Source organism: Bufo bufo, chromosome 4, assembly GCF_905171765.1.
Source record: "Bufo bufo chromosome 4, aBufBuf1.1, whole genome shotgun sequence".
Classification (NCBI taxonomy): domain Eukaryota; kingdom Metazoa; phylum Chordata; class Amphibia; order Anura; family Bufonidae; genus Bufo; species Bufo bufo.
In genome coordinates, this window is record NC_053392.1 from 504,150,733 (window position 1) to 504,169,528 (window position 18,796).

Sequence of the window (18,796 nt, forward strand, 5' to 3'; positions counted from 1 at the left end):
AAAGGGGAAAGATCCTGAAATGCTTACTGGTATTTTTCAAAGAACAAGTACAGTAAGTACTTACATGACAGATCCTGTGCCTCTACTCTGGATCTACCGGCTGGGCTTTCTTTATCCAGCTGCAGCAGTGACGTCATGTCAACAACAAACAACCGCTGCAGCCAATCACTGGCTTCAGCCATGCACCTCACGAGGCCAGTGACTTCAGCAGTCATGTTGTCTTTGCGATGTCACTGCTGCAGCCGGCTAAGGCTACTTTCACACTAGCGTTTTGGCTTTCCGTTTCTGCGATCCGTTCAGGGCTTTCACAAGCAGTCTAAAACGGATCAGTTTTGCCCTAATGCATTCTGAATGGAAAAGGATCCGCTCAGAATGCATCAGTTTGCCTCCATTCAGTCATTATTCCGCTCTGGAGGCGGACACCAAAACGCTGCCTGGGATGCGGAGCGAGACGGATCCGTCCTGACACACAATGTAAGTCAATGGGGACGGATCAGTTTTCTCTGACACAATCTGGCACAATAGAAAACGGATCCGTCCCCCATTGACTTTCAATGGTGTTCAAGACGGATCCGTCTTAGCTATATAAGACATAATGCATGCGGTTGTATTATTGTAACGGAAGCGTTTTTGCAGATCCATGACGGATCCGCAAAAAACGCTAGTGTGAAAGTAGCCTTAGGCTACTTTCAGACTTGCGTTGTTAATTCCGGTATTAAGATCCAGCAGTTAAATGGATCAGTTTTGATTTTGCACATTAGGATGTGGTTGTGTGAAATCAAAACAGAAAAAAATGGATCCGTCACTAAATCCATTGAAAGTCAATGGGTGACGGATTCTGTTTTTTAGGCTCCATATAAAACAAATTTGTCACCATTGACATTGTTTTCAGTGCCGGATTCGTTTTTTATGACCGGACACAAAACTGCAGCTTGCAGCAGTTTTGTCTCCGGTCACAAAATGGAATGATGCCGGAACAGAAGACATCCTGAACCGATCTCTTTCCATTCAGAATGTATAAGGACTAAACTGCCGGATCTCAATACTGGATAAAAACAACGCAAGTGTGAAAGTAGCCTAAAGAGAGCTCGGCTGGAAAACCGAAGCATTGGCACAAAATCTGTTGGGTAATTACTTATCAGTTCTTTATGTCAGGTGGATCCCGGAGGTTGTCCTCCTGAAATTGGACAACCCCTTTAGGGGCTTAAAATGATAAAACAGATTTTTACATGTGCAGTATTTTTTACTGTCACACCTGTATTTTGCTTGTATTTTGCTGAATGTCTCACGAAACAGGCTTCAAAGGGGGCTCTTTTGGGGAGATTAGGGTGGCACTTGAAACTGTCCCGCAAATGGGGTTTCAAACTTAGAGAGGTGTATGATTTTGGATCATACACAAAATTTAGCAAACACTTTTTAGTATAGAGTCGTGAGAAATTCCTCCTGGTTACAATAGGAGCCACATATTGAAGTTGTGTCCGTGGATAAAGTGTGCTATATAGTGCTATATAGTGTAGACATTAGTCCCGCTGCTGTATCCTGAAAGGCAGCATACATGTTTAATGAAGTGTATAGGAATCTGCAAAGTAATGTAAATTGTGAATGTTTTAGCGCTCTCAGCCCGAATCCAAATAAGCGCTCACTGACTATTTTCTGATTTCAGGGTTGCTACAAATTTAGTGAGAAGGCTGTGCGAAAGAGGTATGTGATGGCGGAACTACATTACTGAGCAAATGGAATCCACTTTTTTGTTCACTTTTTTAGTTTTGTTAGTTTTATGCTGAGAAGGAAATTGTGGCACTCGCCATAAAATTTATGTCCTTTATTCAAGAATGTATAAAATCACAGCACAGTCGAGAGTCCTGGAAAGGAGACGGACATTTTTTTTGTGATTACACGCTTCCCCGAGGCCTCGAAGAAATGTGGATTCACGAAAAATAGCCATCGCTTTCTTTCCACATCTGTGCTGTGATTTTGTGCTTTCTTGAATAAATACCTTCATTTTATGGTGAGTGCCACAATTTTCTTCTGAACATTGGACGTTATTGGATTTTGATACTGTAAAGCACCGCCAGTTATTTATCCAACTGTTTCCATTAGAGAGCATTATATTCCATAAAGATGGTGCAGAGCCATGCCGACCTGTCTCTCCTTAAAGAGGACCTTTCACCTGTATAAACGATGTTAACTGAGTGTGCTGCCATATAGAGCGGCGCCCGGGGATCTCACTGCACTTACTATTATCCCCGGGCGCCGCTCCGTTCTCCCGTTATACGCTCCGGTACCTTTGCTTCTTAAGTTATAGTAGGCGGGTCTTCTCTTGTCCTGTGGGCGTCTCCTTCTACTAGGCTGCAGCGCTGGCCAATCGCAGCGCACAGCTCACAGCCTGGGAGAAAGAAACCTCCCAGGCTGTGAGCTGTGCGCTGCGATTGGCCAGCGCTGCAGCCTAGGAGAAGGAGACGCCCACAGGACAAGAGAAGACCCGCCTACTATAACTTAAGAAGCAAAGGTACGGGAGAACGGAGCGGCGCCCGGGGATAATAGTAAGTGCAGTGAGATCCCCGGGCGCCGCTCTATATGGCAGCATACTCAGTTAACATCGTTTATACAGGTGAAAGGTCCTCTTTAAATTTCTCGCCCATATTCCTTGGGGGACACAGGAAACCATGGGTATAGCTCTGCTCCCTAGGAGGCGTGACACTAAGTGAAAGCTGTAAGCCCCTCCTCCATCAGCTATACCCTTCAGCCTGGAGAAGAGACTGCCAGTTTTTGCTTAGTGTCCAAGGAGGCAAGACACCCCCTGCTTATGCAGGGTTGTTTTCCTATAATTTTTATTTTTGCGTTTTTTGTTGTTTTAATTCGATTTTTTTCTACTTACAGGGACAACAGAGGCGCATTAGACCCCTCTGTTTCTCCCGGGGTTGAGTTGCGCCAGTGCCGGTAATTCCGCACTGCCGCCTCCCCCACAGAAGACAAGGTGGACCAGGGCAGCCTCGCTCCCCTGCGTCCCGCCAGCTCAAGGGTCGCCCGCACGCCAAGTCCCTCCCCCGGCTTCCTGCCACTGCGGTGCCAGTAGCTGAAGGGGCGACCCTGCTGGATGGATTGAGGGCGAAGACAGCGTATGGTGAGAGTGGCTGCTCCAGCCTCCCCTTCCTTCCTCCCACCGCTGCTACATCCCCCCCCCCCATGGGCATTTCGTACCGGCAACCTTACCGGGTATCATTTGGGGGGGACTTTATCTGGGCAAAATCCTTTATTTAGCGGCAGGGCACGGACTCTGCCTTCAGGGGACGGCTGTAGGCAGGAGGCCGTCTGCCACATCAGGCGCGGCGGGGGCCGTTTTTCTTGGCGCGAACGGCGCCATTTTCATCTGGCCGGCACTCATCCACCTCGGGGGTTAAAATCATTTTGCCGCGCGCGCGGCTCTGCGTCTCTTACAGCGCGGCAAGGGGTGGGCGGAGCTTCACAGCGCTCCGCTACTTCCGGTTTCGTCGGGCTCCACATCGCATAGTGCTGCGTGGAATCCTCTCTGCGTCCGATCCTGAAGCTATTCATCCCCGTGCCTGCTGCCTCTCCTCCACAGCCTCCTTCAGTCTGCTCCCCTTGCTGCTGCCGCTTGCATCATCCGGGTCTGGTAGGACTGTTAACCCCCTCCGTGCCACCAGTACTGTTGTTGGGTGTAATCCCCGTTCCTTTTGCCCTGGGGTCTCCCACTTTAAGGCAACATTTTTTCCACCATGTCAGACCCTTCTGCAGCCGCCAAGCCTTGGTACCATGCCTGTACTGCTTGTAGGGAACCCTTTCCCCGGGGGCAGTCTGATCCGCACTGTCCTGCATGCCGAGTTCCACCGCAGCCTCAGTCGCCCGCTGTGTCGCTCCCTGCTTCCTCTGACCCGCCTGACTGGGCTAGATCCCTGTCCCAGGCCGTGGAAAGCCTCACTCATGTCGTGGGCCGCCTAATAGACAGGCCGCCTACCCCGCAGGACGCCACTCTTACTGTCGCGCCCTCCGGGTCCACCGCTTCTGCCGCTGCAGCGGGTTCACCCCTTCTTAGTGACCCCTCCCGAGCTAGGCACTCTCAGAAGCGTCTTAGAGTAGAGCGAGCCTCCTCCTCGGATGCCTCCCTCTCCCCGCCACGCGTGCGCACTCAGACGAGCCTCTCCTCTCCAAAGGATTCGCTCTCTGAAGGTGAATTGGCGGTTTCAGATTTGGAAATGGACTCGGCCCTGCCGTCCAAGCTAGCCTCAGCGATGGGTCAACTCATCTCGGATATTCGTGACACCTTTAAGGTGCAAGATGACCCCCCTAGCTCTGACGCAGCTAGCGTCTCCTTTATCAGACCCAGGCAGGCCTCAAAAGTCTTTACAATCCACTCTGATTTCTCCTCCGTGGTGTCTAAGGCTTGGGCTCGCCCGGACGCCCGTTTTGTCAATCCCAAGAAACTGGACATTTGCTATCCTTTTCCAGCCGATGTCGTGGCCACCTGGTCGTCCCCACCCAAGGTGGACCCCCCTGTGGCCCGTCTGTCAAAGAACACGGCCATCCCTGTTCCCGACGGGTCCTCTCTTCAGTCAGCGGAGGACCGTCGCATGGAGACCCTTTCCAAGGGCATTTTTGCTGCCTCCGGTTCTGCTCTCAGACCGGTTTTTGCCTCTGCTTGGGCAGGTAAAGCAATCTCTGCTTGGGGTGCGCAGCTGGAACAGGAGTTGGACTCGGACGTCCCCATCCAGGACCTACGTTCCTTGGCCCAGCTTATTATTCGGGCCGGGAATTTTGTTTGTGAGGCCTCCCTTGATGCGGGAGCCCTTATTGCACGCTCCTCCGCCCTGGCGGTTTCCGTCAAGAGGGAGCTCTGGCTGAAGGTTTGGAAAGCGGACGCTGCCTCCAAACGTTCCTTGGCGGGGCTACCGTTTGCGGGTTCCCGCCTTTTCGGGGTCCGCCTAGACGAGCTTATTTCGGAGGCCACGGGTGGTAAAAGCACCCATCTTCCTCAACCCCAAGCCAGGGGCGCCCCCCGCGGACGCCCCGGTGCGTCTCGTTTTCGGTCCTCCCGCAGGACCTCTGGGGCTCCCCCCGCAGCTGCCGCTTCGGCCCCTCCCCAGGATAAGCGTAGGAAGCCGTTTTTTCGGGCGCAGCCCTCCTGGCGCAGGCCGCAGGCTGCCCGCACACCCGCAGAAAAGCAGTCCTCTGCCTGAAGGCGCGCCCCCACCCACCCGGGTGGGGGGCCGGCTCCTCCTTTTCAGGGACATCTGGATGGCTCACGTCTCCGACGCCTGGGCTCTCGAAATTGTGTCCTCAGGATACAAAATCGAATTTGCGTCCTTCCCTCCAGATCGGTTCTTTCGCTCCCGCCCCCCGCGGGACCCGAAAAGCGCGGCTGCGTTCTCCGCGGCTGTTCAAGCCTTACTGGACAGGGGGGTGATTACCCCCGTTCCTCTAGAGGAAAGGTTCCAAGGGTTCTATTCGAACCTCTTTGTAGTTCCCAAGAAGGGAGGTTCGGTGCGGCCCATTTTGGACCTCAAAAAGCTCAACCGTTTTCTCCTCCTTCGACGGTTTCGGATGGAGTCCCTCCGTTCCGCGGTGGCTTCCCTGGAGCAGGGAGATTTCATGTCTTCCATCGATATACAGGATGCCTACCTCCATGTTCCGGTAGCCCGGTGTCACCATCGCTTCCTCCGATTTGCCGTGGGGGACCTCCACTTCCAGTTTGTCGCCCTTCCCTTTGGGCTGGCAACAGCCCCCCGGGTGTTCACCAAGGTCCTGGCCCCGGTTTTGGCCTTACTCCGTTCCAGGGGTGTTTTTCTGCTACCGTACTTGGACGATATCCTCATCAAGGCTCCGTCCCTTTCCCAAGCGGTTGCCAGCGTGGATCTCACTCTAGAGACTCTGGCGAGATTCGGTTGGGTCATCAACTTCCCCAAGTCCTCCCTTCCTCCCGCCAGACAACTGGTCTTCCTGGGAATGCTTTTAGACACGGAAGCGGCGGAGGTACGTCTTCCCTCGGAAAAACGACTGACCCTCCGTCGGGCGATTCGGGGTCTCCTTCTCCACCGTCGACCGTCCTTCCGCTTCTGCATGCGGGTCTTGGGGCAGATGGTTGCCTGCTTCGAGGCGATCCCATTTGCGCAGTTTCACTCCCGCCCTCTCCAACGGGCGATCCTCTCCTCTTGGGACAAATCGCCGGAGTCTCTGGATCATCCCTTCCATCTATCGCCTCCGGTGCGGTCATCTCTCCGCTGGTGGTTGCAGTCCCCTCTTCTGGGCAGGTCCTTTCTGCCGCTCAACTGGTTGGTGGTTACAACCGATGCCAGTCTCTTGGGCTGGGGAGGCGTGTTTCCTCCCCGATCCGTCCAGGGCATTTGGTCTCCATCGGAGTCCAAACTCTCGATCAATGTCCTGGAGCTGAGAGCGGCCCTTCTGTCTCTGCGACACTGGACTCATCTGCTGAAGGGTCATCCAGTTCGTGTGCAATCGGACAACGCCACGGCCGTGGCGTACATAAACCACCAGGGGGGCACTCGCAGCGTTGCAGCAATGCGGGAGGTCACCAGCATTCTCCGTTGGGCGGAAGCCCACGTCCCGGCCCTATCTGCAATTTTTATTCCAGGGGTGGACAATTGGGCGGCGGACTTCCTCAGTCGCACCACCGTCGACCCCGGCGAGTGGTCTCTTCACCCGCAGGTGTTCGAGGTTATTTGCCTTCGTTGGGGCATACCGGACGTGGACCTCATGGCCTCCAAATTCAATCACAAGGTCCCCGCCTATCTGTCCAGGGCCAGGGATCCGGGAGCCTGCGGAGCCGACGCCCTCGTTCTTCCTTGGCGAGGCTTCGCGCGTCCATACATATTCCCTCCCATCCCACTCCTGCCCAAGGTCCTTCGGAAGATCGCGGCGGAAGGCGTCTCGGTGATTCTGGTCGCTCCGGACTGGCCCCGCCGGTCTTGGTATGCCGACCTCATGCTGCTCCTGGCAGACGCGCCCTGGCCGCTGCCCGCCAGGGAAGATCTTCTCTCTCAGGGACCAATCTTCCACCCGCGTTTAAGGTCCCTACGTTTGACGGCGTGGTTGTTGAGACCACTGTCCTGACACGTAGGGGTTTTTCTGCGGACGTCGTCCGCACCATGATCCGCGCCCGTAAGCCGTCCTCTTCTAGGATCTATTATAGGACCTGGAGGACCTATTTGGGGTTCTGTGCCGATCTGGGGATTCCTCTGCTCCGCTTTTCTCTTCCCACCGTTTTGTCCTTCCTGCAGAGCGGACTTGCCCAAGGTCTGGGCCTTAGTTCTTTGAAGGGTCAGGTGTCTGCGCTGTCAATTTTGTTTCAGCGCCCACTGGCCCCCCTTGGTCCTGTCAAGACCTTCCTTCAGGGCGTGGCTCACGCGGTTCCCCCGTACCGCCCTCCGGTACCGCCCTGGGACCTGAACCTGGTTCTCTCAGCGCTCCAGGCTTCTCCTTTCGAGCCTCTGCGGACGGTTTCCTTGCGACTTCTGTCCTGCAAGGTTATTTTCCTTGTAGCCGTCACCTCTCTTCGGAGGGTGTCCGAATTGGCTGCACTCTCCTATCTGGAACCTTTCCTAGTGTTCCACCAGGACAAGGTAGTTCTTCGTCCGGTCCCTTCCTTCCTTCCTAAGGTGGTCTCCGCCTTTCATCTGAACGAGGACATCGTTCTCCCCTCTTTGTGTCCTTCCCCTTCCCACCCGCGGGAGAGGAAGCTTCATCGCCTGGACGTTGTCAGGGCGCTCAAGGTTTACCTGGAGGTAACCAGCTCTTTCAGGCGTACTGACTCGCTCTTTGTGGTTCCGGAGGGGTCGCGCAGAGGGATGGCGGCATCCAAAGTTGCTATCGCCCGTTTTGTCAAGATGGCTGTTACTGAGGCTTATCTCGCCAAGGGCAAGGTTCCGCCCCTCGGTGTTACCGCTCACTCCACTAGAGCGGTCGGGGCTTCCTGGGCTCAGAGGAATCGGGCTTCTACGGAGCAGATTTGCAAGGCGGCCACTTGGTCCTCCTTGCACACCTTCACCAAGTTCTACAGGGTGCATACTCATGCGTCGGCTGACGCTGCTTTAGGCCGTCTGGTGTTGCAGGCGGCAGTTGATTGATGCCTCTGGTGTTGGTCTAGTTTGTTCTGGTCCCTCCCTTCTGGGACTGCTCTGGAACGTCCCATGGTTTCCTGTGTCCCCCAAGGAATATGGGCGAGAAAAGGAGACTTTTGTATTACTTACCAGTAAAGTCTCTTTCTCGCTCTTCCTTGGGGGACACAGCACCCGCCCTTCATTTGGGTTACAGTTGTGGTTCCGGCTTGGTTGCCCCCGTTGGGGCTCGACAGTTCTTTTTTCCGGTTGGTGGTTATCTTTCACTACTTGGACACGATACTGGCAGTCTCTTCTCCAGGCTGAAGGGTATAGCTGATGGAGGAGGGGCTTACAGCTTTCACTTAGTGTCACGCCTCCTAGGGAGCAGAGCTATACCCATGGTTTCCTGTGTCCCCCAAGGAAGAGCGAGAAAGAGACTTTACTGGTAAGTAATACAAAAGTCTCCTTTTTTGGTTTTGTATAGTCTTGCCACAGGTGCCGTGGTTTGTTCACATTAGGCCTCATGCGCACGACCGTTGTTTTGGTCCGCATCCGAGCCGCAGTTTTTGCGGCTTTGATGCGGACCCATTCACTTCAATGGGGCCGCAAAAGATGCGGACAGCGCTCAATGTGCTGTCTGCATGTATCCGTTGCTTCGTTCCGTGGTCCGCAAAAAAAATATAACCTGTCCTATTGTTGTCCGTTTTGCCGACAAGAATAGGCAGTTATATCAATGGCTGTCCATGCCGTTCCGCAAATTGCGGAACGGACACCATCCGTGTTTTCAGGATCCGCAATTTGCAGACCACAAAACACACAACGGTCGTGTGCATGAGGCCTAAGGCACATTCATTCAAATGTAGAATGCGCTGTGCTCCATTTTATTTCTCACATCCCATAAAATTAAGGCTGAATTGATAACTAATCTAGAGGGCCAGTACTTCATTATCCAGTGGGTTTGAGCATTTCTAAACTCATCTCATCTTCAGCCATATAACAGGCTGGCGGCTATCTTCTCTGACTTCACCATAAGCTTTATTGTGAGAGCAGATATGTGGCTTTGAGACTCTGGTGCTGCTTACCATTTTTTTTAAAGGGTTAAAAAAAAAATCATCCTATACTTAACCCCATCAATCCCCTGACATTCTGATGCTGGTCCAATTCCCGCTGCTTTTCACTTCCTCAATCCATCTGGACATGCTGGAAATGCCAGGAGAGGCCTGCTCACATTAACAGGACAGATTTTTATTTCCTAAAGTAAACAGTGATGGTTGCTAATGCTATTGAATGGCAGCAAGCAGAGATCTTGAAATCCTTGAGGAATTGATTCCGAAACTATATTGGAAAATGTTAAAACCTTTTTGATGCAGGTAATAACATTAATTTGCTGAAACTGAAATAAATAGCATACATTTGACTTATATTATTTCCAGAAACGCCTCCTGATTCTTTAATATTAGAATCGCCATTTACGAACATCCGTGAAGAGGCAAAAAGTCATCCGTTTTCAGTGGTAGGTACTGAGCCTTCTATGACCTTTTCATGCTGTTTTTATTTTTCGGCTGTCCTAACTTCACATATAGAGTAAAAGGCCTCAATTTTATATGATCTCCTTTATATACAGAGTCTACTGACGATATTACTCTTCTATGCAGTCACTAATGGGCAGTGGTTGTAGAGAACGTTGGCTTCAGCTGTCATTGTAAGGTTTTGGTTTTATGGGGATGAATATTTGCTGTGTTACTATTCCAGATATACAGGTATTTCCCTGGCTTTGACTGGTTCTTCCTTGATCCCATCACAGCGAGTGGCATAAAGTTTGCAAATGACGACAAGTAAGTCTTCCCCTAATATTATAATAAACCTATAGATGAATCGCCCCAAAGACCCATTGCCAGTAATTTGTGTTGTGGCATGTATGTGAATGTATCCTTGCAATTCAAATAATATTTTTAATGGCTTATTTTCATTTCCTAAAGCTGAACATGGAGAGTTAAAGGGGTATTTCAGGCTGATAAAGTGACAGCATATCGCTAATATGCCCTCCCTGTGTGATCATTTGGTGTCTGACATGGGATGCTCACCAACCCTGAGAATGGAGGGGGGGCAATGATGATTCAGTGCTGTGGCCCCTTCACAGTTCCTTCCTGCACAGTGCTGACCTGAGCACCGGCTGCGCAGGGGGAACAGCTTAATTCAAGTTTACATGGGAAAACGGTGAAGGAGCCTTGAGTCAGATGGTTTGTGAGAGGTCTAACATGATCAGATCATAAAGTAATGGCATATCACAGTGTTGGGAAAATTTATTTGGGTGCGCTCCTTATTATAGGTCTTAAAATGGGTATTCCTATCTTAGGTATTCATGGCATATTTGCAGGATATGTCAGATAGATGCAGGCCCATGTCTGGAACACGCACCTATCTCCTGAAGGGGAGTCATCCAACCCTGATCCCACCACATCCAGGCGGAGAATGCACATGTGTAATTGCAGTTCTTGGGTGGCCGACTACTTGTGTTGACAGGCGATGTAAATCGGGCACTCTGTCTGATGATAGTTTATTTTATACATGACAACCGTTCTGAAGAAGGGGACTGAAACCTATGTCTTGTTTCCTGCTCTAGTGTAAAGTATATCTCGTGCCCGTTGCTCATTCTACATGCGGAAGATGACCCTGTGATCCCGTTCCATCTAGGCAGAAAGGTACGGTATTGATTTAATCTGTTTTATACCTCATCTAGAATTGAAAATCCCTGATGCCAGAAAAAATATTACTAAAATATGCTGCGAACTGAGGGGTCACAGGGTGTAGAGCGGTGAAGAGTTTGTGTATTGCTTGGCAGAGCCCCATCAACATAGAGATCTCAACACGGGAACACACTGAATTTGTGGCTCGGTCTTTAGCGCTAGATATGCATTCTGATGTTAATATATATATATATATATATATATATATATATATATATATTAGGGGTTATCCGAGACTAACAAATGCCCCTCACACTGAATGTACTTACCTGGCTCCACGCTCCCTGCGCAGCTCCTGGTCCCCGCACTGCCGCAGCTGCTTCTCCCTGTGTGCGGATGAAAACAGCAGCCAATGGCAGGTGGTGACGGGGACGAGCCTACCTAGCGTCATCCGCTATGCTAGGGAGGCTTGTCCCCATCACTGCCTGCCACCCCCCACAATCAGATACTGATGACCTATCCTGCGAATACAGTTAGAAAACCCCTTTAAATCAAAAAATTTGGACTTGTGTAATACTGTTCATGCAGTGCACAACATTGATTGATTGTAATTTCCTGGTTTGGCTACATATTCATTCCAGGCAGTGCTTCATCTCTAGGTTTCCTTTTTAATAAAATTGTAAAACACTCTGTATTTTTGTATGTCTCTCTAGCTTTACAACATTGCTGCCCCAGCGCGCAGTTTACGGGATTTCAAGGTCCAGTTTGTTCCTTTTCACAAAGACCTGGGCTATAGACACAAGTACATATACAGGAGTCCAGAACTAAAGCGGATACTGAGGTGAGAATATAAATTTTCCCTTTTTCCTCTTGTTTTTCTCTTGTTCTGAATGTCAACCAGATAAGTTAATGATAGATCTGTTGTCGCTCAGACACAAGTCCAGGGTTTTTAGGACAATAATGTCCTGTGCGCCCGCTCTGGTACACAATGTTCTCGTTGTGCTAGGCCCAGCTGTGACCCTGCTCAGTTTAATATATACATGCAGGGTTCAGGACCATGGCTGTTTGTTGTGATGGCCGCCGCATTGAAACCTCTTCATTCTGCTGTCATGGGGAGAGAAAGTAACATCCGCTCTCAGCATATGATATCAGGCCAGCCAGGGATGCTTCAGCCACTCTTATGCATTAACCCCTTTAAATCACCATAGTGTTTTGGTCCTAAATAACCAGACCCCTTTTAGGGGTTTAATGGTGCTAGCTTTATTTGTTGGGGTACAAAAATGTTTAAAATTTCCTTAACACCCAGGTTAATTCAAGTACATTTTATAGTAATATTTTTTACACTAAATTAAAGTGTAAGAATAGAAGTTTTGGTATATAATATCGATTAGATCTGTGTGCATTAATGTATTACATATAATAAATAAATATATATTTAAGTTTTTACACAATTTTTACCCCCAGAGGTCATAAGACTTTTGTGGGGCATTCATTTATTTTTATTTTTTTGTTCTGTCCCACTGTAACTGGGGCATGCATAGGAGCCTGGTGAAAATGACCTCCTGTTTTGACATTGGTGATGAGTAAGGGTCCATTCAAATGTCCGCAACTTTGGTTTGGAGGTGCGGACCCATTCATTTTCAAAAGGGCCAGAACGGATGCGCTATTCCGTTCCCGAAAAAAAAATAGAACATGTCGTATTCTTGTCTGCAACTGCGGACAAGAAAAGGCATTTTCTATTATAGTGTCGGCGAAGTGTGGTCCTCGAAATGCAGAACGCACATTGCTGGTGTCCGTGTTTTGTGGATCCGCATTCTGAATGGACCCTAAAGCTGTTCTGGATCTGCTAAGCACCTTGCACCCCAAGATCATGTCATAGACAGCTGCCATCTCTGCTCACTGTAGACATCGCCCTTATTGGGCTCTGTGTAAGCTACACTAGAGAAGACAGAAGCGGGTACACACCGCTTCTGTCTTCTCCTCCGGGTCCTCAGCTGTCACTCATAGTTCCTGCTAGATTGCACGAGCTTTAAATCAATTATCAGGTTAGACTGGAAAAGATCAGCGATGTGTTGTGTTTTTTTATTTTTTTTATGAAGGCAATCTAATGAATATGATTTTGGGTACATTGGTGAAGACTGTAATATCTGATCACCACTAATTTCAAGAACTGAAGGACTCTGTAGTGCACTTACAGCCCTTTGGCACGGCAGAGGGATTTCTGTAACTGGAAATCTGTTGTCACTTTTATAATAAATGGTATGTCTGAGCAGTGCCAGAGCCTTTTCATTAGGCTTCATACACACAACTGTGTACATTTTGCAAACCGCTGATCCACCAAATACAGATGCGGTCCGTGTACTATACACTTATTTGTTTTCTGCAGACCCTTTGACTTCAATGGCTCTGTGTTTCACATTTTAATGCAGAGTGGACATACAGATGTGGAAAGCACACGGATGACACTTGGCTGCAAAATGTGGACCACAGACCCATTGAAGTCAATAGCTCCACAAAAATTTTGGATGCAACTTGGGCAGTATCCATATTTTTCAAAATACGTACACTCATGTGCACAAGGCCTTACAGAGGTCAGTAAAATCAGGTTGCACCAATGTGATCGTCTCTCATGTACCTGTATATGTATTTACTACAAGACCTGGAGGAGGAAATGATACTGCCAAAAATGTGTATACTGTAAGGGCTGAAAACCCAGTAGAAACCCAGTCTCCCTCCTAGAACATGTCTCTTAAAACAGCTATTGACTATTATTTGTTAAAATAACATTCACAAGTGAATGGGTCCTAAACCTAGTGCTTTAAAAACACTGTGGCCCTGATTTCTCAAGACCGGCATGTGCGACACCAGTCTTGATAGGACCTGTGCTATCAGAGAAGGCATTTAAATGGAATGTGTCATCAGAAAATGACCTATTTTTTAAATCACATTTTTATGTTAAATACTGTACATTTTTTCGCATTTTGGTTGAGTTTTTCTTTTCTATGTCCCTATTTATATAAAAAAAACGTATATAGTCCTGCAATTTTGTTACTGGCCACTAAGCCTAATAGGTCATGATTTCCTGTTCTGTACAGGTAGAGCAGGAAACAAGTAACACCTCTATATAGATAAGACAGAATCCAACATTCACAATAGTTGATATCACAGCTTATCCACTCCCTCCTGACCTCTGCACAGGTCACAGAGCGTGACTACAAACTCTCTCCTAAAAGTCCATTGTGTCTGTGGCCCGTGTAGCTGCTCTCAAAAGACAGGAGGTCTTAAAGAGGACCTGTCACCTGACATGCCTGTTTTAATAGCTACTTGCATTCCCCATGTAACAACAATTCCGGAGCACCTATTCTTATGGCTCTATGTTGTGCTCTTCCTTTATTATTTCTACTAGAAGTTGTTAATGAATTGCTAGCAGTCTGCAGTAAGGGTATAGAGGGGTGTTACCAGTTGGGGGTGTGTACCAGCACAGACTTACTCTATCCAATCAGTGCTGCCATGGTCAGACTGTGCGTAAAAACATAATAAAAAGGGGAATGATACATTTCCTCCTTTGTGTGTGCAGATTCACTTCCATATACCACTAATATACAGGTTTACATTGGTGCTCGGCACCTATAGCTGATTGCTCATGTGCCCTGCCTGTATTTCATAGAGCTATTATCTGGACTACTGCATCTACCACACAATATTGCGTTGTGTCCACCAACATGTTTAGCAGAATCCATGGCGTCATCAGGGGAATGGATCATTTTGATGGAATTTCCCCTCTAAATGATCATATTCACAGCTGGATCCGCATGCAGATTATCACTAATCGTTGGGCGGCACCTGTACTTGCACCACAGGGCTCCAGATGGCGACCAAAATGGTCGCCAATGCGACTTAGAATTTACAAATGGCGACAAGACTTTTTAGTCTTGTCGCCATTTGCGACTAGACCCGCAGCTCTGCAGTTGAGTACAGCGGCGGGGCACAGGAGCTGATAGTTCTCTGCCCCACCGCCGATGTTCTATTCAGCAGCGCAGTGGAGAAGGAGTCTCTCCCTCCCCCCTGTGCTGCTGCTGCCGCCGCCAATAAGGAGAGAGACTGGAGGAGGAGAGGAGGGGGTGTGGCCACTGCGCCACCAATGAAGATAACTGACTTGTTAATAAAAATACAGGAGGCGGGTGCTGGAATCAAATAGCCGGCACCCGACCTCTATGACAGGATGCTGCGATCCGCTGCAGTTAACCCCTCAGGTACCACACCTGAGGGGTTAACTGCAGCGGATCGCAGCTCCCTGTCATAGAGGTCGGGTGCCGGCTATTTGATTCCAGCACCCGCCTCATGTATTTTTGTATTAACAAGTCAGTTATCTTCATTGGTGGCGCAGTGCGCCCCCCAACACCCCAGTATAATAAACATTGGTGGCACAGTGCCAATTAGGGTTAAAAAATAAAAAAAATATTAACTCGCCTCCTCCAATTGATCGCGTAGCTGCCGTTCCCTTTGTTCTTTCTTCAGGACCTTTGGTGATGTCACTGGGGTCATCACATGGTCCATTACCATGGTGATGGATCATGTGATGAGCACAGTGATGTCACTATAGGACCTTTGACAGGTCATGAAGAAAGAACAGGAGACCGGCAGCTACGCGATCAATTAGAGGAGGTGCGTTCATTTTATTTTATTTTTTTAACCCTCAATCGACCTTCTACTAAGCATTCTGTATTAAAGAATGCTATTATTTTCCCTTATAACCATGTTATCAGGGAAAATAATACAGTGAATAGACTTTTATCCTAGCAACCATGCGTGAAAATCGCACCGCATCCGCACTTGCTTGCAGATGCTTGCGATTTTCACGCAGCCCCATTCTCTTCTATGGGGCCTGCGTTGACTGAAAAACAATATAGAGCTTGCTGCGATTTTCACGCAACACACAAGTGATGCGTGAAAATTACCGCTCATGTGCACAGCCCCATAGAAAGTAATGGGTCCGGATTCAGTGCGGGTGCTATACGTTCACGTCACGCATTGCACCCGCGCGGAAAACTCGCTCGTGTGAAAGGGGTCTAAAGGGTGAATAGGACAAGGGTTCCAGCCCCTAAGGGGGCTAATAGTAAGTAAAAAAAAACCACTAAGGCTACTTTCACACTTGCGGCAGTGTGATCCGGAGGGCAGTTCCGTCGTAGGAACTGCCTGCCGGATCCGCCGATCTGGATGTGACTTAAAGCATTTGTGAGACGCATCCGGATGCGGATCCATCTCACAAATGCATTGCAAGAACTAATCTGTCTTGCGGACAGACGGATCCGTCTTGTATCTTTTTACTAATTTTTACCGTTCTGCGCACGATACCAAAATTTTGATTCGGTTTCGATTTGGCGACTAAAAATTTAATTTGTCTCCTAAATTTTTCAGTTCACGAGCCAATGGCTACTAGGTATTTTTTTTAGTCTGGAGCTCTGCACCATGTACAGGCACCCTAAAACAGTCTGTATCTATCCTTGAAACCACAGCATTCATCTTTCTCTCTTCCCTCCAGAGATTTCCTTGGCAGCACGGAGCAGCAATAGAACCCCTGAAGAAGACGACCCGGATGCTTGTGCGTGATTTAGGGGGACCAACAATATGACAATCCCTTTTTGTGCTAGTGCTTGCCTACACTTCCACATGGGATATAGTCCATTCCAGTGTCTTTGGGGTACAGCTACTGGACTTTTTTATTTTCTCATTGTCATTTTTATTTCTTGCCTGCAATCGTCTGACTGTGAAGGGACTTACATCGTATGTTTCAAGTAACAGTATCCTATCAATAAGTGCAGGTATGTATGAAAGGGCCCCCATGCCCCCGGAGAAGATGGGTCACCTGCTACTTGAAAACATGGCGCTTGCTCATTGCTAGTGCTGCGACATTGAAAAGTTACCGACGCCGATCACAATGGTTTCCCTGAATCGGTTATTTAGAGAGCTGCTATATTTTTAACTGGAGAAGCTGTGTCTCATAAGCACTGTCTACGCAATAACTTTAGAGGTTGTGCATGCTACTGTGATTTCTAATGCTCAGATTTCCTATATTCAGTACTTCCTCTCTGATAGCACATAGGTGTCAGGTGATGTGTGGAGGTAAGTGGTTATTGGTGATACTTTTCCTTATGATATTAGACTGTCTGCAGTTTGCACAAATATAATGTACCTGTCTTTATCCTTTCACATAATGCATTCAGAATTTACTTAACGGGGGCAGGATCCCATGTGTGGAGGTGTACAGGAGAAAATATATGCCTGATATGTATTTCCTTCCCCATAGACTTGGTTATTATATCTGTAGTATGGTATGATTATAAAGTGGGCACCGTATACTAAGGAGTAGTGGGCTGATTCAAAGGGGCCGTGGAATACACATATTTTTAAGTGGGAGTCTAATAATGAAATCCAAAAGTCTAGCTTATATGATATGACCCAGACCTTGATTTAGTTCATTATTTTCACTCTGGGTATTTTTATAATTGGGTACATTAAAGGGGGTTTCTGGGATTTTACTACTGATGACCTATCCTCGGGATAGGTAGTCAGTATCTGATCAGCCGTTTTGAGAATGCACCAGCGATCCTGTAAGTGCCACGGCCTTCTCGTGGTTACCAAGTACAGCGCCATACATTGTATAATGGCTGTGCCTGGTATCGCACTCAGCCGCATTCACTTCATACAGCTGTTCGGCGGGTGTCCCTGGTGTCGGATTAGATACTGATGACCTATCCTGATGATAGGTCATCAGTAGTAAAATCCTGAAAAACCCCACCAAGACCACGCCCAACTCACATGTCTCACCCACCCTCTGCATGTCCTGCAGCTTGTGGCCCCCCCCCAGCTGATGTGAAGTCCTCAGGAATAGCTGGAGAGCCTCAGATGGCATGACGCAGAGTTAAAGACAGATGCATATCTATTGCAGAGTTTTTACACATACTGTATTACTAACTACAGCTGGTCTGTCTGACATGTCCATGAAGCACTTCAAGTAACACTGCCCTATAAGGGGCGGCAGTCACTAACATATGCAGTTATATCCATAGATTAGACACTCCAAATGTACTGTCCACATAGACCGCTCTTAAAGGGTCTATCCTGTGAAAAACATTACCTATCCACAGGATAGGGGATAAATATATGATCACTGGGGGCCTCACTGCTTGGATCCTCACGATCAATAGAACAAGGGGCCTAATTCCATGCCCCAGAGAAGTTTGAATGGAGCAGCAGTGCACAGATGACCAAAGTCTGAAGATCGTAGCGGAGCACAGCGCATGCGTGACCACTGCTCCATTTAAAGTCTGTGGCACTGAAGGTCGTAGCACAGCGCATGCGTGACCACTGCTCCATTCAAGCTCCTCGAGGATAGGCTAGGGGCCCCCATTGTAGCAATCAGTGGGGCCCCCCAGTGATTATACAGTTATATTTTTCATGGGTTGACCAGTTTAAAGATAACATTTTGCACAATGCTTTGGCATCCAGGCACCATGAGTGGCTGACATGGTTGTCCATAGAGGCAGTGAGAATGCCTTAGTCCTCTGATTGGAGATATGTGGGCATATTCCTTGTGAGGCTTACTTGAAATACTTATTGAGCGCCGTTGGAACAAATGCCTGGATTTTTAACATTGATTTAATCATTTGGTCCTTTTGGTTGACAAAACTGAACTAGAAGTTTAATATTTTAATGTAAACCTGCAGAATGGAGCTAGAAAACGGCAACTTGTATCAGTTCTTAAGTACCGGTCTGTTTATCTGCATTTTAAATGTAAAAAAAAAACGAATTTGAAACCATTGTATTCCAGTTTCTTCTTTTCACACTAATATATATCTCCATACATACATACATACATACATACATACATACATACATACTGGAGACTTGTGTCCAGGAGCCTGACAGCACCTCATGTGCATTTTTTTTAATGGAAATCTATGTTCATGGATAAAAGGCTGACCCAAGTTCAAGTTGTGTAGCGTTCATTCATATCACTTATTTCTAAATCGTCAA

General features: G+C 48.3%; 1 protein-coding gene across 3 annotated transcripts in view; it reads left to right on the top strand.

Annotated features, from left to right (window-relative positions):
- Nucleotides 1-18,570, top strand: part of ABHD12 (abhydrolase domain containing 12, lysophospholipase) — a 112,515-nt gene extending 93,945 nt beyond the window's left edge. For all 3 annotated transcript variants that reach the window (XM_040429648.1, XM_040429647.1, XM_040429646.1), the window contains exons 8-13: nt 1,664-1,701; nt 9,506-9,585; nt 9,825-9,907; nt 10,696-10,774; nt 11,473-11,600; nt 16,302-18,570. In XM_040429648.1, coding sequence (XP_040285582.1) covers nt 1,664-1,701; nt 9,506-9,585; nt 9,825-9,907; nt 10,696-10,774; nt 11,473-11,600; nt 16,302-16,332 — 439 coding nt within the window. In that variant the 3' untranslated portion in view covers nt 16,333-18,570. The remainder of the gene's footprint in view (nt 1-1,663; nt 1,702-9,505; nt 9,586-9,824; nt 9,908-10,695; nt 10,775-11,472; nt 11,601-16,301) is intronic.
- Nucleotides 18,571-18,796: the final 226 nt, after the last annotated feature.